The 23,315-nt window shown below is 34.5% G+C and overlaps 4 protein-coding genes across 5 annotated transcripts; 3 read left to right on the top strand and 1 right to left on the bottom strand.

Moving 5' to 3' along the window:
• Window positions 1-4,277: 4,277 nt before the first annotated feature.
• On the top strand, window positions 4,278-5,788 carry LOC133321160 (beta-1,4-mannosyltransferase egh). Its single transcript, XM_061530252.1, has 2 exons — window positions 4,278-5,099; window positions 5,210-5,788. The coding sequence occupies exons 1-2, from the start codon at window positions 4,299-4,301 to the stop codon at window positions 5,786-5,788; spliced, it is 1,380 nt and encodes a 459-aa protein (XP_061386236.1). The 5' UTR covers window positions 4,278-4,298.
• A 3,911-nt stretch (window positions 5,789-9,699) lies between these two features.
• LOC133321163 (protein FAM32A) lies at window positions 9,700-10,094 on the top strand. Its single transcript, XM_061530255.1, has 2 exons — window positions 9,700-9,900; window positions 9,972-10,094. Exons 1-2 carry the CDS (start codon window positions 9,700-9,702, stop codon window positions 10,092-10,094), a joined length of 324 nt encoding a protein of 107 aa, XP_061386239.1.
• An 8,377-nt stretch (window positions 10,095-18,471) lies between these two features.
• LOC133321158 (uncharacterized Golgi apparatus membrane protein-like protein CG5021) lies at window positions 18,472-19,591 on the top strand. 2 transcript variants are annotated; one of them, XM_061530250.1, is made up of 4 exons: window positions 18,472-18,511; window positions 18,841-18,923; window positions 18,992-19,226; window positions 19,280-19,591. In XM_061530250.1, exons 1-4 carry the CDS (start codon window positions 18,488-18,490, stop codon window positions 19,586-19,588), a joined length of 651 nt encoding a protein of 216 aa, XP_061386234.1. In that variant the 5' UTR covers window positions 18,472-18,487; the 3' UTR covers window positions 19,589-19,591. The 2 variants fall into 2 exon arrangements, with proteins under 2 accessions (XP_061386234.1, XP_061386235.1); XM_061530251.1 differs by having other exon boundaries at window positions 18,480-18,502.
• Window positions 19,592-19,839: 248 nt separating this feature from the next.
• On the bottom strand, window positions 19,840-22,887 carry LOC133321156 (TATA element modulatory factor). Its single transcript, XM_061530248.1, has 5 exons — window positions 22,420-22,887; window positions 20,725-22,336; window positions 20,398-20,653; window positions 20,106-20,333; window positions 19,840-20,028 (listed from the first exon to the last, which is right to left on the bottom strand). The coding sequence occupies exons 1-5, from the start codon at window positions 22,883-22,885 to the stop codon at window positions 19,840-19,842; spliced, it is 2,751 nt and encodes a 916-aa protein (XP_061386232.1). The 5' UTR covers window positions 22,886-22,887.
• Window positions 22,888-23,315: the final 428 nt, after the last annotated feature.

Genomic DNA, 23,315 nt, shown 5'->3' with positions numbered 1-23,315 from the left:
TAGTACCCATGAATATAAATTACTGAAACTGAGTAAAAAAATTCCAAAACTACGTACATTCCCAATCCTACACTCCGACGGTAATGTTAATTTCAAATTTCAGGATTCCAGCTCGATTTTTATCTCCAAGTTAAATTTGTACCAAATATAGTATCATATAGTACTTTTCGTACACATGAGTACACGCTTTCAAAATCATCTCCTTAAATAGGCTCTACATCTCATCCCTAATTCGCATTCCAAATTTCAAGTTTTTAGCTCTATCAAATCACATGCTACGAAATTGTACAAAATTAAGTACATTTTAGTACTTTTCGGATATTTATAGTTCGAATTTCCAAAAACCCTTTGGTACATCTATCCTACACTCAGCGACCACCAATCCAAATTTCAGAGTTCTAGCTCTACCGGTTCGCCATATATAAATGGTATCACATTTAGTACTTTTTAGTACTTTTCGTACCGTTCTAGTACGAATTTCCAAAAACGCTTTTGTACATCTTCCTAACTTTACATCAGTGACCTACATTCCAAATTTCAGAATTCTAGCTCTTCCCGTTCGCCTAATACAGAGGGTACCATATTTGGTACATTTTAGTACTTTTCGTACCCTTCTAGTTCGAATTTCCAAAAACCCAGCCTTATCTCACGCCTACACACCAACACCAACCCACACTCAAAATTTCAAGCTTCTAGCTTTAGCCGTTTCGTCTGGGCGATGATCTGTCAGTCAGTCACTCACTCACTCACGTAACACTAAGCTCTTTTATATATATAGATATATATAAAGTGACAGCACATATGTAAAATAAAATAAAAACACCTTATCTTTTCCTTTTGTGGAATTAATCGATGTATGCACTAAAATGATTTTGCATTTTCAATTGATTTTCAATCAAGAGAAAAACAATAATACGTTTTTGGAAAAATAAAAATCAAATTACTTCAAATGAAAATTTTACTTAATTTTTTTTTATTTTCAAATTCGCGGTAACAACTTTTAATTTTTAAACAAATGTGTGAGTGTATTTGTAAACCACAGTCATTTGAAATGATCTCAAAGCCGGTGTAAATTACCTTAATTTATTTTCAGAAATAAATAAATAAAGTGCGCATGTAAATGCTGTATTAGTTTTTATGTCAGCACAGTTGCAAAAATTGTACCAAATGTAAAACTTGGTGTTTTGTGTCACCCTGTAGTTTCGTACAAATGTCATCGAAAGTTAGCAACGCAGCTAACTTCACGCAGGTTACAAATTTCACTGGCACAGAACATTAATACAAACAATTTTATATAATATTTAGACAGAAAATCAATTAACATATATAATTAACAATAAGAATAACGAGCGAGCGTGTGGAAAAATGCTGCAAATACCGAGTAACTGTGCAATGTATTGTATCCATAATTAAAAGTCGACCGGGGCGTGTTGTTTGCGTGTGTTTGTGTGCGGAATATCATAAAAAAAATTGTAAAAAGTATTCACGAAGGTGATAAAAAGTGAGTGAGTGTTTACAGAATGTATCAAATATTTATTTTCTGATCGGCAAAAATGTAGGAGAATATATAATTGTTCTAATGTGATGTATATAAACGCTTTAGTTATTTAAGTCTCGCAATTAGGACTACAAAGTATGTGTGTGGTTCACTCCCCAAAGTGTTTTTTTTTTCATTTGTAAAATTTCGTAGAAACCAATTTCCTTCCTTAGTCATCCGTATGATAAGTTGACAGTGGGATTGACCCCATCTCATTTAATCTTTGCAAGAGCAATACCAATGTATATCCATATTGTAGCTATTTTAGCAACTAAATATAATAATTTCTGAAATTCAATAAATTGAAAATAATTCGCAGAGTTATGGATAATAAGGGGAAATATGTAAATGGTATATTTTTTACATATGTATTGGTTATATATAATGTAAAATTTCCGAATCCGAAATACACGTTATTCGGGATTGTTATTGCGTTATTACCAGTAAAGACTTATTAATCGAACAGTCAAACACGTCCTGTGCGAATACCGAACTGCTTTCTCCGGTACAAATATCTTTGTACCTAGTGTTTGTGATCTACACAGAGAATGTTGACTTACATTTCAACGTTTATAACGAACTATTTTCTGATTATTTTAAATATGTTACACTTAATTCATTCAATAATTCAATCTAATCACAAATATATACATATCTAATGATTTTTACCAACATATTTGGGGGTAACAATTTTTTTACTACGTCTATAACAGACTAAATTGTCCGGGCCCATAGAGTGCGTTATAATCGAGTTCGACTGTGCATAATTTCGACTCCATAAATGTTGTTATTAAAAAGATATCTTCTCTGTTCCACATCCTATAAAATCATGTATTCATTATTTTTAAGTACGGGAACAGAACACTCATTTATATGAAACTGGTACTTGAAGGAGTGAACGAACTGGTCCTAGCTTCGATCTTGACCTAAATGCGGTAATTATATTACGATGCGCTTCATATGAGGAGATTTACAAGCTTCCAAAATGTTTACCCTTTGTCGGTTGGTGCTAGAATGAGTGAACCGATAAGTCCCATCTTCGAACTTGATTTGTAAATTTGGTCTAAAACCAATATTTTGATGAGGCATATTTTTGCCGTAGAAAATTGTATATACCCCCACCATTAGCCATAAGGCCAAGGATATAATTCTGCCGTTCTGCTACTGGCGATAAACCCCGACTATTGGCAATTTAGCATGTACAAAGTAGGGGAGACCGGGGCACATTCGGCAATCGCGTTTCGATATGAAGCTCTAACTGCAGATCACTAGTTTTGATACATAGGTATCGAATATCGAAAAAATAACTGTTACATAGTTTGAAATCTCTAGCTAATAACCTTATTTATATGCACGGTTTTTTGTATTTTTACAGAGATGTTGTAATATTTCCAATATTAATAAAAATTAGTTAATTACAATGTGCATTCTTATAAGAATAATTAAAAATATAATGTATTTAGAAGATTGATAGAAAGTGGAGCACATTCGGCCATATACAGATAGTGCAATTTTATTTCCTTAAAATGTCTTTGAGTTTTGCCTTTAATATGGTCTGAAATTACATATATGAGACGAAACGCGATTGTATTGACGAAAATGCGATAGAAAAAGCTATTTCATACACCATATGGTGCCGAATGTGCCCCATCAAATGCCGAAGCTACCCCGGGTAGGGGCACATTCGGCGAATTTGGCTTTTTTACAAAACCGTAAAAATGTTTAACTAATACTAATTTATTGTATGTTTTTGGTACCATTTTTTATAATTAAGTATCATAGGGCAATAATCAGCCATTTAGTTTTTGTATCTGCTGAATAAGTAATGAGATATAGAGCTCTAAACAAAAATTGCCGAAGGTGCCCCAGTCCCCCTATATATTATCGTAGATCCAAGGGACTTTTTAATGTTAAAATCAAGATTGCTACCCACAGTGTTTCGATTTCAATGACAAATTGTATAACTACATATGTATACCTTGGTCTCTTTTAGATAAGAATTAATATGATAATTTCCACAAGAGTCACCAGGCAACCTTCCTTATCTACATGCTTTGTATTTGTTTCATTTTTTGTCTTTACTTGTACAATACCCGCATTTTCGTAAACGTAGTCATGCATTCGGAAGCACAAAATTTATAAATAAATCCAAATATAGTTTTCTCTGGATATAAGACGTTTGGTTGAGTCATCGTTGATATATTTGTTTATAGAAAATAACGTTGTGTAAACTTCTTGTCTTTGAAATAATGGTAGTAGCTGCAAAATTCACAACAGTGTTTTAGAATATGTATCTAATGATTAAATTGTAATCATAGGCACCATAGCTTCTCTGAGAAACTGTTCTGGGCGAAACTGTTTATGATGTTTGATTGAATTACACTGTAGTTCTTAATAACGATCGAATAACTGAATTTCATAACATATCATGGGAATTGTACAAACACACGTTTAATTTGTTATCGATTGTTTTCTATTTCTCAATACAAAACCGACATCCATTGAGAAGGTTTAATTTTTGAACATTATGATAATTGAGAAAATAACAATGGTAATCCCATCCAATCTATTTACAGGCTAAAGGAAGCGTTACTGAGGTATAATTGTGCCATATAAAGTCTTGGAATTACTGAAATAAAGCACTAAAGTAATAAATCTGCTTGCAAACTAATTTGTGAGAGGATCAAACGAGTGGCAGACATACACAAGGATAAATTAAAAATAAGTGACACCACAACCATTGGTACGTTCCATCAACGTTATGAATTCGAGCACAAAACATTTGCTGCATTGTGCATTGCTGATATCAGTAATATTTGGATTTGAAATATTTTCCGGAGGAATAAAAATCGACGAGAATTCATTTACTGTTCTAGACCCTTGGGTGGAATATGGTCAATTCGCCACAGTTCTCCTTTACTTGCTGCGCTTTCTAACGTTCCTCACACTACCACAAGTCCTGTTCAATTTTTGTGGTTTAGTCTTTTACAATGCTTTTCCCGAAAAAGTTGTGCTCAAAGGCAGCCCTTTACTGGCACCCTTTATTTGCATTCGCGTAGTAACCAGGGGCGACTTTCCAGATTTGGTCAAGAGCAATGTATTGAGGAACATGAATACTTGCTTGGACACGGGTCTTGAGAACTTCCTAATCGAAGTGGTGACGGATAAGGCCGTTCACTTGGCCCACCATAGACGTATAAGAGAAATTGTTGTGCCAAAGGAGTACAAAACGAGAACCGGGGCGTTATTCAAGTCAAGGGCCCTGCAATATTGCCTTGAGGATAACGTAAATGTCTTAAATGATAACGACTGGATAGTTCATTTAGACGAAGAGACATTGTTAACCGAGAATTCTGTGCGCGGCATCATAAATTTTGTTCTCGACGGAAAACACCCCTTTGGTCAAGGCTTGATTACCTACGCAAATGAAAATGTTGTTAACTGGCTTACAACGCTGGCAGATAGTTTTCGGGTCTCCGATGATATGGGTAAGCTGCGATTGCAATTCAAGCTGTTTCACAAACCTCTGTTCAGCTGGAAGGGAAGCTACGTGGTTACGCAGGTAAGTAAGCAAGAAACTAAATTGATATGTTCCATTTAAACAGTATATTATTTCAAGTAGTACACATCTCAACAGTGCAACATGCTAAACCACTGAATTATTTGTTACAGGTGGGTGCCGAAAGACAGGTATCTTTTGATAATGGGATTGACGGATCTGTGGCTGAGGACTGTTTCTTTGCAATGCGCGCTTTCGCACAAGGATTTACATTTAACTTCATTGAAGGAGAAATGTACGAAAAGTCACCATTTACTCTGCTAGATTTCTTACAACAACGCAAACGTTGGCTTCAAGGCATTCTTCTGGTGGTCCACTCTAAGATGATTCCTTTGCGACATAAACTGTTGCTTGGAATAAGCGTTTACTCGTGGGTGACAATGCCGCTGTCTACATCGAACATTCTATTTGCCGGCTTGTACCCGATACCATGCCCAAATATTGTAGACTTTGTGTGTGCCTTCATTGCAGCCGTCAATATATATATGTATGTCTTCGGCGTTATTAAGTCATTCTCGCTATATCGGTTTGGTTTGGTGAAATTTCTGGCGTGTGTTCTGGGAGCTGTTTGCACGATTCCAGTCAATGTAGTTATCGAAAATGTTGCGGTTATTTGGGGATTGGTGGGCAAGAAGCATAAATTTTATGTGGTGCAAAAGGACGTGCGAGCGTTGGAATCCGTTGTAGTTTAGAAATTTAGATTCGGTGCACTTTGAAAAGCCTGATTACTCAAAGCTAAATATTTTTTGTGATAGGGCCCAAGTTAAGGCTTCCCATTGCATACAATTGGGAAATGTATTCACCCAACCACCTAAATATAGCAAGTCACTACTAGTTCCGCATACATAAGTACCCACATAAATGTGATGTCACTTCGGGGGAAGCCTCCTTTCATCACAACACATTTTGAGGAACCTCTGAACAAATACGTATTCACGCACATGCAAACACTCACAAACAAATGTTCACCCTCTTCCTTCAACAAGGATCACAACCATATTTTGTAGCTTGTAATTTTATTGTATTGTACACCCCTAGTTGTAAGTCGAATCGTATATTTATTATTACTATTTCCATCCTATCGATACTTGTCTTGTTTGTACATTATAGAATGTGTATCTTAAAAATCCGTGTCGTTTAAATCGAACATTAGGTGGCAAATGAAACAAAGCCCGAATTGAGGTGATGTATTCGATTCAGGAAATTTGTCTTCATCACTAAAGAGACCATGGTTCTTTCGTATACATATGTTGTCTATGCCAAAGTATTATTAAAGGTATGTATTTTATATGTGTTTGTAGGTAATTTGATATAGTTGTGTTGCCTAGGATACAATATTTGTGTACATTAGATATCGAGTGATCCATATTAAAACGAATTCGAGAAACGAGTACGCAGATATTTAATGAAAACTGTGTTTTCTTCTTAAATGTACTTATTCCATACCTATATATTTTACAAAACCCTAAACGTACCAAATAAAATTAAAAATGATCACAAACAATATGGGAATAATTTAATACACACACAACGCTTGACACTTGGCACTATAATTGCTGTTTCATTTTGACCGATGTCCCATGCTCTAACAAGAATCTCATCTCTCTTATAACTTTTGTTATAATTCATTGACCACGGGGTTCAAACACACAGACATATTAAATTACTCTTATTGGAGAGACAGAGATGCAAAAATAATTGTTTGAATTCGTCATATGCTATTCATTTATACATACATATGTGCCACTATATGTACCAATAAATAACATACTATATGATATTTAAGGTCCAATCAAAGATTGAGCTAATTGTATACATATGCATATTCGATTCATCGTGGCGTTTTTTTTTTGCGTCTTTATATGGGACACCTACCCCCAATGTATAAACTGTTAGAACAATTTAATATTATTGCTATTTGTAAGTCGGAAATGTATGTGGATTATTTATTCTCCTTCGCTTCAACACTTACGCCTAAGTTATTGAATACACACACGAAAACATTATATACACAGAAGTACAGAGTAAATCAGTATTTGAAATCAAATTTCTTCTTTAGATAAAACAAGAGAAATAATGTAATATCAATAAGATAGAATAAACAAAATGAAATAATGTCTTGTTAAATTCACAATTAAATTATTTTATGGCTTTATTTAGTATAAAATCACAAAAAATGAGAACAATACCAAAAATAAACATTTATAATAAAATCGTCTCTTTATACATTTTTATTATTTGCATATATTGATTTTTTCCAACATTTTTTGAGAAATTCGATTGAGTGATCATCAAACATATTTTAACAAGACAGGCTATGCTGAGAGTTTCTTAGAAGTTGAGAAGTAGTTTTTAAGAAATAAAACTCTTTTTGGGTGTTTTATTTTTTCCGTCAGGAAATAAAACTCTTTTCGGGAGTTTTATTAACGGAAAAAATAACAATCATTTTTAACAGTTAAAAATAACCGTTACGTTCCCTGGCTGCCTCGAATATTAAAATAATGTATTTCCTTTAAAACTCTTGGACTATTTTTCAAAGTAGAGATCAAATATTACCTGAAGTTAATAAGGAGTATTTAAGGGAACGCCCCCCCCCCCTCTCGATTTTAATTGTTCAAGATTTTCAATGGGCTGGTAAATCAATACCAATGCTTGTTAATGTTTGTAACTTTGCACATATATTTAAAAGAGAAGAAAAATAATTTACAAAAAAATTTGTTATTGTTTTGTTGTTGTTTTTTGTAATTAAAGAAAAGTCCTTAATTTTGATGGCGGGCATGATAACTCCTCACTGGAACATCGGAATCCGAAAATTCCAACGGTGGCTCTCGTATGAACTAGGATTATTGGCTTCGCTCTAAAATTAACAAAATGGTGGACCTTTGAAAAAATATTTTTGGAAAATCGCCGATTTTTTACCAAAAACCAAGTTAAAAATAAGGAAGATCTTCACCGATTGGCTTTATCCTAGTTCATACGATAGCTATACACTCACAGAGAAACGTGTAAAAATTTGAGATCGATTGGGTTATTAGTTTTTGAGTGCCCGCCATTCAGAAAAAAAGGTTTAGAGAAAAACGTGTTTTAAGTTTGAGAAGCCGTCACTTTATGCTGACACAATAAATCGGCTATATCTTCAAGAGTTCTTGAATTTTTGTAGGGACATTATTTAATTAGTGTAGATTCGAATTATATCAACAAAATTTTTGAGCCCGAGAATGGGGGGTCCCCGTAAGCCGAGTTTAGCGAATATCATAAAATAGTTTGCCACTTTAAGAATTTGGAGAGATAAAATATCGAAATTAAATAAAATGGCACACAATTATATAGTTATTATTTCACTACATAATTGTGTGCCAATGCCAAATAATTTAATCGCAGAACGATGTCTTTGACATCTTTCAATGCGGTTTTAGCCGTCATAAAATATTTTTTTATCTGTTGTAGTTGTTGCACCAAATTGCATCAAAATAATACAATAAAATAGTTTGCCACTTTAAGAATTTGGAGAAATAAAATATCGGGCTTAAGTCGAAATCGGAAAACAGCTGTTTTTTCTCAAGTCTTATGTCAAAAATTTCGACTTTGTTTACGTTTTCATAATGGACGTCAATTCACAATAATGCAATTTGACAGCAAACTTGGGAGGTATCGATAATTAGCTGGTCTCCCTTGGTGACCTTATTTATAGGCCATGGCGTAAACAAAGTCGAAATTTTTGACATTAGACTTGAGAAAAAACAGCTGTTTTCCGATTTCGATTGCTATCTTGGTGACCTTTTTAATAGATCATGGCCTATAAATAAGGTCACCCAAGGAGACCAGCTGATAATCGATACCTCTCAAGTTTGCTGCCAAAATGCATTATTGTGAATTGACTTACATTATGAAAACGTAAACAAAGTCAAAATTTTTGACATTAGACTTGAGAAAAAACAGCTGTTTTCCGATTTCGATTGCTACCTGGGTAACCTTATTTATAGATCTTGTTATGCGTGGTTTTATATTTGTCGGGATCGGGATAGGTGTTGAGAGTTTCTCTCTCTTGGGAGAGTAATTAGAGTTGCGCTATTTTTAATTTTGTAACAAGCGTACTTTTTGTTCACAAAAGGTACGAATTGACATAAACGTACCAAAACAAAAATTAGATTTTTTTATTATTCGTGAATACATTTACGCTCAAATTATAAAATATATTATTTATGCAAATAACTGGTATAAATATTGGCCAATATTTCTCGATAATTATGATTTATTATCATTTGAAGTAGAATTTTAGGTACCTTTTCGTACTTTTTTGTTCCTACCTGTGGTAATGTTTTCCAACACAATTCACAATTTACCACTAAGAGAGAGAGAAACTCTCAACACCGATCCCGATCCTGACAAATATAAAACCACGCTATAGAACTTATGTTTGTTGGACAGTCACTAATCGATAAAAATCTGACAGCCGAATTGATAGTGTGTACTCACCTTTACAAATAAATGCGAAAGCCTGCAAGTTGCGAATGTGTAAACATCGATTTATTTTTTTAGAATAGCAATAAATATTAAATATTTCGACAATAGCCAGGAATTTGTTTTGAAGGAAAACTAAATAATGTCGGACGAATACGCTTGTGTGGCCAAAAGTAAACTTAAATTGAAAAATGATGCTGGAATAAAGAAAAAAAAGAAGAAGAAAAGTAAGGATAGAGAAAAAGAACAAGAGGTTTTGCAACAAGCAATATCCAATGAAAGATCCAGCACTGCATCATTGACGAAGGCGGAGTTGGCGTTCAAACAACAGCAGGAAAAAATGGTAATGGACTAGCAATACAATAATTGCAAATACAAAACAAATAACCAATTGGTTCATGTTTTTTCTTGCAGAGAAATAAACGTATTCTGGAGAAGGCAACCACAACACACAAAGAGAGAGTTGAAAAATTCAATGAACACTTGGACACCTTGACTGAACACTTTGATATACCCAAGGTTTCGTGGACCAAATAGATGTTTCGATTTCTCAAATCATATTAATGGCGCATTGCAAGCAATATAACACGAATCGTTCCCGACCTATATCAATTCATCTTCTATCATCGTATACTATATACAATAGAGAATAAATATATTTATTCATTTAATTAAATAAATATTATTATTCAAAACGTGTGAGTAAACGTTGGTTGGTTTAGGTGTTCAAACGAGCAAGCAATGAAATTTCTCACAAATGCATAGAGCTGTTGAAAAGTAGTGCTTGATATATCGCTCATTCGCTGCAAGGCCGGCATAAATCAAAAATATCAATTTTGCAGAAAATGCGTTTTGAGTTGACAATTTACTCACACTTTATATGGGACAGAGGAACTTCTACAGCTTCTCAATTAGAGTGTGTATGATATAATCATCTGAATTTTTTACACAATATGAAGTCTGATATAGGGAACAATTCTGCATTATTAACTAAAAAATCACGATTTTTGACTTATGCCGGTCTTGCACAAGTGAGCGATATGTTAAACCCAACCACAACTTGGGATGGTTGTGTTTCGTTAAAAAATCCTCGAACAGGATATAGCCGTCCTCATGTACCTTACACATTATAAATATATACAGTAACTATCGCGTATATTTACGATTTTTAGAGCATATAAACTGAAACGCTTAACGGCATCCAAGACTTATATGTTATTGATGTTTGACTTGACGAAAAATATATAATAAACCATGCAATCGTGTTGATATCACGTCTGGATATTGTTGGTTATACATTAAGTAGTGCCCGAAACCCATCCTAAGTCATACCAAACAGGCATGAGTATAACAACAATAATATTTACTCTAATATTTATTTACTTATGTAATATTTCATATACAGTTTGCAATAGCGGAAATACTTTGTGTTTTATACAGGTACCACTAAAATCGTCTGTGTTAAGAGAAAATATCATTGCACCGCCCAAACCATGTTTTTTAATGTAATCACTTTTGCAGGACATACTGATAGTATTCTCAAATGAAATCCATTCGGTCCCGCTGCTTGCATATGGAGAACACGATTCTTTGTCATATTCCAATGTAGAGAGAACATTTTTCTGCAGAAACCAGCATATTTCGGATGCTGACACAAAACCTTGATTACCAGTAAAACCATACCCAGAGGCTGGAGCGCCAATCTTCGTGTTGAAAGGATTTACTAAACTGTAACAAAGTTATTTCTGTGGGTATTATTTTAAATGCAATCTTGACATATATGTACCTAAACGAATGTCCATAAGTGGGTAAACCCACCACCACCTTCTTAGGTTCCAAGCCGTTTTCAATCCACCAGTGAACGGAATAATTTATATTAAGGGTTGACAAAATGGAAAGTTCAGTCTTCCTTGGGTAAAGTGGTGCATTAATTCCTAAAAGATAACCATGATAAAATCCTGATTGTAGTTTCGCTTTAGAGTCGGTACCTGTAAATGGTGTTCCCTTAGTATAGAAATGGTAATCGTATGTCATTATATTAACATGGTCGGCATATTTGTTTATTTCGGATACATCATATGAAAACACAGAAATGCCTTCGGGAGCTGCCACGGCCAAAGAAAGCAAATAATTTCGTTTTTCTCGTTTGTACTCCTGACGAATTTCATATAATAATTGGGAAAAATGCATGCGCTCTCGGTTATATGCGCTTGGAAACTCCCAATCTAAATCACAGCCATCCAACTTGTAGTCAAATAGTATGGACTTTAATGACTGAATGAAACGTTTTCGGCTTTGATGGTTCTTGACCATTTCCGGGAACCCATCACTGGCAACACTCCCACCGCCAATCCATAATAAGAACTTCAATGTGGGATATTTACTGCGCAGTTTTGGTACATCATTTACCAACACGTTCTTCTGATCGTTACTTATTACTATTGTTGAATTGCTTATAACGAACATCCCCACATTTATGTGCGTACACAAGGTGCCATTTACATCCGTCAAATTTAGGTCAACGAAGTTGCTATTGGAATCTGGTGTACAATAGTAACATACTAACAATGTTTGATTGGTAACAGGACTAATGACGTCTAAATCATTTGATATGTATTCTCTTTCGTCTTCGGAATGCAAATATTTTATACGGAATGTTGAATTTTTAATTAAGCGAAAATCGTGCGAGTCTCTATTCTGCTCCCGAAAGGCTAAACTATATAAGTAAGCCCTCTGTGACCAAGCGACAGTCGACGAATATGAATATCGATGAATATCATTGTAGAAAGGGCTATAAACAAATTCCCAGACTTCATACACTAAAAATGTTGAAAATGCACATAGACTAACCAAGAATAGTAAGCGCCACTTCAAATGGGTGTAGCTATATTTGAAATCGGAAAGGTTGGAGTGTTTAATTTTGAACATGATATAAATATGTTATTTCTCACCTTAATCCGCTTGATTCATCTATTAGTTCGTAAGTGGTGGTAGTAGCCATTTGTCAAATCACAACACAGCGCACCTAACGCCCCACAAATATGTTTCGCTCCAATTTTTTGTGAATGACTCGTTTGTCATAAACATAATACCAATTGCTGTTTTTTCTGTAATTATTGTTAAATGTTTATTTGTTATCGGACATTTGCCACCAATCTGACCCAGATATCAGTCGAATTCAATTCGTACACAAAAACAGCTGTTTTCACAGGATTCAATGCGATTCAGTGATGATTTGTATCGGCTGTATGATATATTAGTTGTGTTCCAGAACTTACAATACAATAGTGCAATTACATTTGGATATACGAAATCCAACAAAATGTTGTTGTTGTATTGTGGTTGTTTTTTATATAAAACTATTCCTTTTTTGCCGATACCTGGAGCATCCGAATCGCAATATGCCAACGCAATTAGAAAGAATACATATCAGGCTATGGTATTTAACTAGGATTATTTACTTCGCTCCAAAATTGGGGGACCATGGTAAATTATTTTTTTGCCTATTTTCAACCACAAACCAAGCTGGAAAATAGGGAATATCTTCATCTCGTTCATACGATAGATGTGTAGGTCCAATATAAACGATTGGATTAATAGTTTTTGAGCTATCCTGTACGCCAAACGTAAAAACACTGTATCGGAGAAACGCGTTAATGTGTTCAGCAGCGATTTCGCTACCACATGTCGCTTACACAAAAAAATTATTACATTTTCAGGAGTTTTTGAATTTTTGTGATTTAAAGTAGTACAGAATATACCTCTACCTTCTGGACTATAATGTCAGAATAAATAAAAACAAATGCAACAAGTCGCTATGTTCATTTGTAACATTTTACCAAAAACGCGAAAAGTAATTAAAATGTCAGGTTTTCTCTTCAAAATTGAGTTTGGGATTACGATTACTTTGGCATAACAAGCCACAAATATGTGCAAACAATGAATTAAACCGGTTATTAGATTAGCTTTAAATTTAATTTACACGTTTGTAAAATGTTGACCCTTTGCGGAGGAGGGAACTTTATCTATGTGATGTAAACAAATTACGATTTGCAAACCGGATATTCCGTTCGCTTCATATAATATTTATACTTTCTTATAATTTTTTTTTCTTTATTAACATAGTGGAATACAAAAACAAAATTCCTTTTCGTTTGGTAAAGCTGTCGTGTGGTTGACAATCAAATACACAAATGAATAATGAATATTTTCGCCAAAAACTAATTGTCAACATAACAAATTATTTCTTATAACAACAATGATGTTTTGGTAAAATGTTAGTTGTTGTAGCAGCCCTATTGCTTTTACACAATGGGCTGAGGTCACCTCAGACGTTGGCCGAGTAAGTCTCGGGTCCTAGACCCCTCTCGTAAAACGTAAAATGTTAGTTGTTGTAGCTGATTCATACACATTATGAACTCACTTAGCGCCACCTTTTCTTTTTAAAGAACTCCAAAAATGACAATACGACTGTTAGAAAATTGCCGTTATCTCAGTGAATTTCTATAAATTATTCTATTTTTAACCCTTTCAGTGTCAAAAAAAATTTTATCGGTATAAACATCTAAAATTTTGTACCTAAAATCATTTGAAGGCACAAAGTTTAGAAAAAAAAGCTATTCTTATTTTAACCCTCCTTTTTCATTGCAAAGCTTAGGTCATTAAGCTCGACTCGAACGAGTATAAATAATCCCTTAAAAATTACTTTCAAATGATCCTTGCCCTTTCAAAGCAAAATTCAAATAACTAAAATATTAAAGTTTAAAAAATAAATTCGTGTTTTTGATGAAAAAAATCTCTGGCGTCATCTGGGTTAAATACAACTTTTTAATAACTTTAAATTTTTATAAAAATTATATACATATATGAAAAATATTCACAATACGTATTGTTGTTGAGGTACCTCAAGAATGATTCCTCAAAATTTGAAGCATTTTACAAAATTTAAACATTTTACATTTTTATTTAAAAAAAAGGTTATTGGTGGTAGTGTTAATAAGGTGTATTATTATACAATGTAGGGTACCTTTTGTCAGAAAGGAGAAAATGCACCTCTACCTTATGGGCTATAATGTCAGAATAAATGAAAACAAATGCAACAAGTCGTTCTGTTCATTTAACATATTTGTAACATTTTACCAAAAAAGCAAAAAATGAGTGGAATGTTAGGTTTATTTTTCAAAATCGAGTTGGGGATATGATTTACATGTTGATTCATTCACAAATCATACATTTCTCCTTATATAATATTGTAAAGTTCATCTCCAAACAATTCGATTTTCGAATACATTTTGTTATATTTTTCAAAACGTCCTTTTGACTTGATATTTTCTGAAACAAACGGACGTAACTACAACACAATTGTAGTACATCAAGGTGAATACTTATTATCCGTTTGAGACTAAAATTTGTACAGCGTACCAAATTGAGTCCGGAGTGACGTGTGTTAAGTTTGGTTGAAATCGGTTCGGATTTAGACATAGCTCCCACATATATTTTCGGCAGATTTTGTGTAAATGGTGCATTATAGCCCCTATATTTCTTTAGATTTGCCCGAAACTTAGCACAGCGTACTGAATTGAGTCTAGAGTGATGTGTGTGAAGTTTCGTGAAAATCGGTTCAGATTTCGATATAGCTCCCATATACAGTTTCGACCGATTTTATGTATATGGTGTACCAAAGTCCCTATATATCATTCGTTTTACACGAAATTTGGCAGAATGATGTGAGTTGAGTTTCCTGAAAATCGGTCCAGATTTAGATAAAGCTCACATATATATTTTCGCCCGATGTAATGTAAATGGTGTATCAAAGTCCCTATAGATATATCGATTTGCAGGAAATTCGACATAGCGTAATGATTTATATATAGCTCCCATATATATTTTCCTCCGATTTAATGTAAATGGTGCACGAAATTTGGCATAGCGTAATGAATTAGGTCTAGAATGATGTGTGTTAAGTGTCGTGAAAATCGGTTCAGATTTAGATATAGCTCCTATATATCTTTTCTTCCGATTTTATGTAAATTGTGCACTAAAGACCCAAAGTTTGTCCGATTGTCACACAATTTTGTACAATGAACTGTAGTTAATATAAGTTAATCTCTGGCAAGTCTCATTGAAATGGGTACACATTAATATATATAATATATTTATAGCAACTCTACATCTGACCAAATGCAAAATTTAGTATAGGTTACAGAATGACATGTTTATGAATTCACTTTCGTGTTTATGGTCCTTCAACGTCGGCCCCGTCCGACTTTACTACTTTTCTTACTGGTTTATTTTTATTCTCAAACTGAATAAAGTTGATGTTAATCACAAATAAATCACTTACCAAAATTATCCCTTGTCAAAAATCTAAACTCTTTTATTGTCGCAGCAGTCGATTTTTCCGAATATCCGTTTTATAACACAAACATTTCCATAAAAAATATAGTTTTTCTCCACATTTTTTTTCAAATGACACTTGCACACTCCTGCGCCTAATATACAGGCAAAATGCACACACACATTCACGCATTTGTTCTCCTTATGTATTTTGACCACGGCTTTGTTTTTAAACCACTGACTTCAACGATGCTTTTCACAAGAATAAATTTGTCTTTCGGTTACTTGTTTTGGGAAAAAATCCTCTATTGGCATTTGTTTCAATGACAGTTGTACAATTGCTTTTAACAAAATATTCCATTTAACAAAAAATTGTTTACTGTTTATTCACACAACAAACTTTAAAGCACAGATCGATCAACCAAGCATTCCCAAACCGTTAACTTTGACAGAGTTGCCACAGTATAAATTGCAATAGTCATTCAAAATTCAGGGATTGATAGATCGATAAATGTTGAAGAATAATTTGCTGCAACCATGATGCAATAATAGGTGTGTCTGGTTACATTTCCAGTAACATTTATTCAGTAAGTTCTAGTTCAGAGAATAAGCCTTTTTTACTCTCTTTTGCGATAATACTGAGAAAAGTAAACAGGCAACATTTAGTAAGATTTAGCAAATAAACAGCTGATTCAAGAAAAAATTTGATTTGCGCCAAATTAATAAACAAACAAAGGACAAACACAATTATTTGTATTGCTTTCAATATTAAAAATAAAATGAACAATAAAAGAAAAATTGATTTGGTATGTTCCCCGGGAACATTTATGCTTCCAGCATCAATACATTGCCCTCTATCTGGAACTTGTCTAAAAATATATAAGGAATTAGTTTCTAATTTAATGAAACTTTGCATTACTTACGAGATTTCTTCCATTTTCAGTAATTTTTATACAATTTAACTTCAAATTGAACTTTACAAATTAAAAAAATGTTTTGAATAATTTTTGTGTTTGCAAACTCAGCCATCTGATATCAAGATGGCTGAGTTTGCAAAATTTTACTGAATAACATTCTTTCAGTAAACTCCAGTAAGTTTGTTGTTGTTGAACTGTCAAACGTGCTCTCGCACTTGACTCTCTTTTACTGGATTTTTGTGTAAACAGGCAACATTTAGTAACATTTGGTAACAATTGTTACCAAATATCGAGTAAACAGACAGAGCTAATAAGGTGATTTATCACAACAAAATCCTTTGATTTTAGGTTCGTTCGTTTACTCAATAAGTTGTACGAATTTGTACAAATTATTACAAAATGTTGTTCGTTTACCCAAAAGTCCAGTAAAAGAGAGTGAATTGAGAGAGCAGATTTGACAGTTGTGTTACTGAGTATTTGCAAATTCTTACAAGGAAAATTTACTTAGTAAGAATTTTCTTGTACCATCAGCTGATATTTAATTAGCTGTTTTGTTATGTTTTGTAAACAAACAACGAAATTGTTATCAAGCAAATTGATTGTTTTGTGAATTTTATTTTGATTTTGTATCATTAAACAGGAAAATGGATGAAGAAAACGCATGTATTTATAAAAAAAAACTAAAATGTTCCCTTGTTATCAATTTTTCTAATAAAAATGCTGTTTTTTTTAGTTTGCGCCAAGTTGTTTGTTGTTTTAATCAGCTGTGTCGAAACAATCTTTTTATTGGATGTTGTTCGTTTACTTTTTGCAGTTTTCTCTCTAGAGAAGGAAAAATTCGTATTTACTCTCTGCAAATTCTTACTGAGTAAATATTACTGGGAAAGTAAACGAACGAACCTTTTGTCTCAACCATCTGTCAAATTTTTCCTTATAATATTTCACATAGTTTGCAACTTTGCACATCGAATTTAAGTTAAATTAACCACAGTTAACCGAGACATCAGCTGAGCTAAATGGACTACCTATTTATTGTGCCATGGTCTGCACATGACATTAAATATTTCAATACAAAACGCCGATTAATCGATTAGTTAAAAGTCGACTTACATATCCATACTCTGCATTCGCGTCCCACCTGATACGTAAACAATTCAGACCCCATTTAGTCTCCATCCCACCTCATTCGTAACTTTCGGTTCTCCACTTTGACTTTTTCTTTATCGGGCATTTTGTCTTATCCCATCCCATTCGTAACAAGGGGAACGTTTTCCAATGTTTCTGCAGTAAGAGGTGGAAGTGAGCCGACCCGCTCATTTTATAAGCGCCGACGATTTTATCGGCTCAAACCATGTAACCGATTTTTAGCTTTGGGTTTTCGATACCATTTTCCCGTACTGCAAGAATATACTATTTTTTTCGATATCATAAAGTAAAAATTGTTATCCTAGTAAAAATAGTAGATTATTGCAGTACTTTTTGTACTGTCGAATCTTGCAGTACATTTGTACATATGTACATATGGCGTGCTGCCGCATATAGGCTTGTATATAATGCACCGCCGAAAAAATCGAAATCACTCGGCATCTTCGCATCAATCAATCTGGCAATTCTATTCTGGCTAACAATTCCAGTAGTCATAAAATTGTTAAACCATATAAACCATAAAAGTTAAGAATGACTTCGGCCACGGTAAGAAATGTAAGAAATTTTCAATGAGTTGTTTACGTATTCGATGTGTCACACGGTGGAGGTTGTATTGCCAAAAATGTGTTGTCCTCATTTTTCAAAATATTTGTAATATCATTGACTATATGGAAATGTAAACAAACTGATGAACACCTTACTATCAGTTTTCGACACGACTTCGCTTCTCGGCAATTTCACAGTCGATGATATTGTTTTTGTAAGGAATGAACGCCAGTTCGTCTACATTTATAAACGCATAAAATAAAACAATATTCGTTGTGTTGGCAGACGAAGTCGTGTCCAAAACGTCATTCGCTATAGTACTGATTTTCCCCATCCAGGTGCCACTGCTTGATGACGATACCATCCCATTTGGCGAGGAAGATGATATGCGAGATCCAAATGCTGGAGTAAAGAAATATTCGTATGCAACGTTTAAATCACAATATTAGTATATATTACAATAGTACTACTGACTACCCCCCTTTTCAGGCACCCATACGTCACATTCTTCCATCTATTCTTTCGCAGTGCAGCGATTGTGATATATATGTTTTGTGGATGGTTCAGTGATTCCTTCATCACAAGTTTTGTTTTTGTGGTATTATTTCTGTCGGCTGACTTTTGGACTGTAAAGAATATTACCGGTCGTCTTCTAGTTGGCTTGCGCTGGTGGAATTACGTGGATGACGAGGGTGTATCACATTGGCTATACGAAGCTAAAAAGGTAGACTTGACTTTGAAATCTAAATTTTTTATTGTATGTTTATGTATTTGTAGGGAAACGTAAACAATCACGAGGCGCGTATATTCTGGTTGGGATTAATATTGTGTCCAGTTTTTTGGAGTCTCTTTTTTATTGTTGCTTTGTTCGGATTGAAATTCAAGTGGCTGCTGTTGGTAATGATCGCCCTTGCCCTAAACGGTGCAAATTTATACGGGTACGTTAAATGTAATTTTGGAGCCAACAAGGATTTGAATTCTGCTGCCACCGACTTTGTAAAGACCCAAATTTTCAAAAACGCCATGGACATTATGACAAAGCCGAGCACCCAACCTACTACTGCACGACCCACTGGTGTAATATAATACACCTTTACCAATAGTTCTCCATGTATTTGTAAATATTTAAAAACGAATTACATTAATCTCCATACAGTGGAGGCATATATTTGCCTTTAATGGAGTAGTTCCATTGTTTATTAAGCTAAAATAATATATAACATTCTTAATAAAAGATAAACGTATTTTGACAACACTAATACATATAAAATAAGAACAACTACTGAATGTTCACACATATTTAAATCAAACATCGTAATGGCGAAATGTGTACATCATCATGTCTTCATCTTCAACAAATCTTGAATCTGTGTTTTATATGCTTCTTTGCATTCGTTTAAATCCATTTCAAGCTCTTCACAGCGTTCCACTTTCTCGCCATACATTTGCAATAGAGCGTCGTACCTGGTTTGCAAGTCGTTGTAATTTGCCTCCATTAGCTCCAACGACTGTATTTTATCCTGAATCTAAAAACGCATAATTAAAATGATGGAATAAATGCTAATTTTTTGGGTATATTCATTATTTTGCCATATTTACGTACATTTTCCATTTCTATGGAAAGTTGGGTAAGTTCCTCCTGCAGTATGCTCTTCTCAGACTGTACTCGTGAAAGTTCCCATTGAGTTTGAGCCAGTTCACCTTCCCTCTGCTTTAGCATAGATTGTAAATATTCAAAATTGTTTGTCGTATTAGCAGCTATAAAATGAAAATTTAATCCTTGCCCAGGTACTGGTCTTCCGCCAGCATTAGAAATGCAATCGAAATCATCCTATTTAATAATGTATATAGTCATGTGTATTTGTAAATATTGTAAGGTAAATAATCTTAAGAACCTCTTGGTGCTGCCAATCTATACTGCCCCCATCTTCAATGGAATTTACCCCACCGCTTGCGGTGGGAGAATGTCTATTAACATCAACTGAAACGGAATTGGGCAACTCTCCGAATGTGCTTGCCGCCTGTTCGCGTTCTTGCTGCAAACTTTCTACGGATGCACTTAGTCTGTGTTCAGCTTCATCAAGACGATCTTCCAACGTTTTAATTTTTGATTTGCTTTGCTCTAGCGCTTGCATCAGTTCGGAAAGTTTCCTACAAATACAGGTGATATTATTCCAAATTATATAAACTAAAACATTGGTATCGCTTTTGATGTAAATTACCTACTGTAATCCGTTTCCTTTTGGTTCATTTCTAATTGCAATGTAATTTTGGTTTTTTCTTCCTGCATTTGCACTTTGGACAGGGTTTCTTCTAACTCTTGACACCGTGATTTCAGTGATCCAATTTGCTCTCTCGATGTTTCTTCAATGCGTTCTAGAGAATGGAGACGTGTTTTAGTGGCTTCCAGTTTTTCTAATAGGGATTTTTCTTCTCTGTTCCAGTTATTGGTTCTCTGATTTAATGTTTGTTGTAGTGATTCCAAGTGACGCATTAATGGTATAGTTGTTTGGCTTATCTCGTGGGTTGACGATTCTGCTCTTAGCTCTGCCGCTTCCAAGCGACCTATTAGATCTCGGTTTTCTTCTCTCAGTTGCTGTTCCTTCTTGATAGCTGTAAGCTCTGTCGACCTCAACTTTTCAACAAATTCTTGAAGCTGTCGTTGTAGCTCTTGATTTTCTGCCTGTAGTTGTAACTTTTCCTTCTCCGCTGTTTGAATCGCGGTTTTTGAAATGGACAGGTCGGAATGTTGCTTGGAGCGTTGCTGTAGTTCTACTTTTACCGCCTCAAAACTATGTTGCAGTGTTATAAGCTTTTGTTGGGTGTCTTCAAGCTTGCTCCGGAGAGAGTTATTCTCCTTTTCTAATTTTTGATTTTCTGATGACATTTTATGTACAGCTTCAATTTGTGTCCGTTCAACATCTTCCTTGGCTGAAAGAGTTTTTTTAAGTCGTTCTATTTCTTCGTTGGTGGCAGTCAGTTGCTCACGCAACGCCTTCATTTGCACCTCTACGTTTTTCTCCTTGGAACGCAGCTTTTTTATAATATTTGATTGTTGCAAAATTTCCTTAGACAGTTTTTCGCCCTCTTGTCGAAGTTCTGCTACCATATTTCGACTTTCGTCTAACTCATGAGCGAAATCATGCTTTGGAATTTTTCCTTGCAACTCCTTGATTTCGGTTCTTAATGCGTCCCTTTCTCGTATGCAATTTTGGAATTTTTTCTCTAAAGCTGATAATCGTTTGGTGTACTCTTCTGTTGGTGGCAAGCCGTCGGCATTCATTACAGCCAATAACTCGTTGTTGCGTTCCTGTAATTCAGAATTGCGTTGTTCTGATTGAAGCAAACGAAGTTCTCTGGCTTCAACTATGCTGTTCAATTCCGATATGCGCCTTAATAGTTTCTCTACTTCGTCCTCTGATGTCGATTCAATGGATAAAACTGAAATCTCCGATGGCTCACGACAATGTCCTGTTTTATTCGAAGCATTGCTAGTCGTTCCCTCTGTGTTTGTCCTCAAATTCGTCTTCTTTTCGTCTTTTTGCGGACTGGTCCTAGTCGTGGTGCTTGGATTTGATATTATTTCAATGTCAGAGGAAGTAGCTGTTTCCATTTCATCATTTGATGTATGCGCAGATTGTGTATTGCTCACATAAACCTTCTCTTCACTAGCGGAACCTAGGCCACTTCTTAGAGAATTCAGTTGCACATCTTCAAAACTTTGCGTTGAATCTGAGTCGATAGTTTGCAGATCGTATGACACATCTTCTCTGACGTTTCTGCCCTGATTTTTGGAACGGTCTAAGTTATCAAGTTTTTGAGCTTCTGCTAGATCTAGTAAAGTATATACAGTTATAACCCACTCTCGCAAACAATATCATTAGATTTACATATATGTCATATTAATTTCGGCTTACCATTGTTCTCTTCACATGTAACCAATGTCGTGGTGGAACTTGCCTGATTTTCCTCGTCAGCACAGACATCACCAGAACTTCCAATAATCACTATACTATCTGTTGTCCTCTCCGGAAATACTACTTCAGATTTCGATGTCATATCTCCAGTAGGCAACACGTCGACAGATTCAGATCCATCTCGCTCGTCACTGAATAAAGTAATTTGTTGCGGGGACAAAGTGCCAACGGATGATACTAACGTTGACGCTGTCGAAGTACGTCTATTTCCTGCAGTATCTACGTCGTTTTCATTGTCATTGTTACATTGTGGTGGCTCCTTAAATGGGTTTGATTCGTCTGTACTATTTTCCGCGTTATTTATATCATCATCTTCTTGGATATCTAGAACTTTGTCAATTTTCTTTTGAGCTTCTTTCAGTGCTTTGGCAAGGCCTGCAAAATTTTTGGTATCAAACCAACTCATATTTCCATTTTTCTCTCGGATCTAAGAAATCAACAGCAAAGCTCATTTAAAGTGTTAATCAAAAACTAAAGCAAAAAGCGACTATTGTGATTGAATTCCCGTCAAGCTTGACAACATTTTTGTTTACGTTTTCGCAAGATCTATTAATAAGGTCACCCAAGTAGCAATGGAAATCGGAAAACAGATGTTTTTTCTCAAGTACATGGCCTATAAATAAGGTCACCCAAGGAGACCAGCTGATAATCGATACCTCTCAAGTTTGCTGCCAAAATGTATTATTGTGAATTGGCTTACATTATGAAAACGTAAACAAAGTCGAAATTTTTGACATTAGACTTGAGAAAAAACAGCTATTTTCCGATTTCGATTGCTACCTGGGTGACCTTATTTATCAATTCTGGTCCTGATTGAGATTAGGCGAGTTTAAACG

Source organism: Musca vetustissima, unplaced genomic scaffold (genome assembly GCF_032173495.1).
Source record: "Musca vetustissima isolate MV318-11 ecotype Yass unplaced genomic scaffold, APGP_CSIRO_Mvet_v1 utg19679, whole genome shotgun sequence".
In the NCBI taxonomy this organism is placed as follows: domain Eukaryota; kingdom Metazoa; phylum Arthropoda; class Insecta; order Diptera; family Muscidae; genus Musca; species Musca vetustissima.
This window is presented reverse-complemented; position numbering and strand designations above follow the sequence as displayed.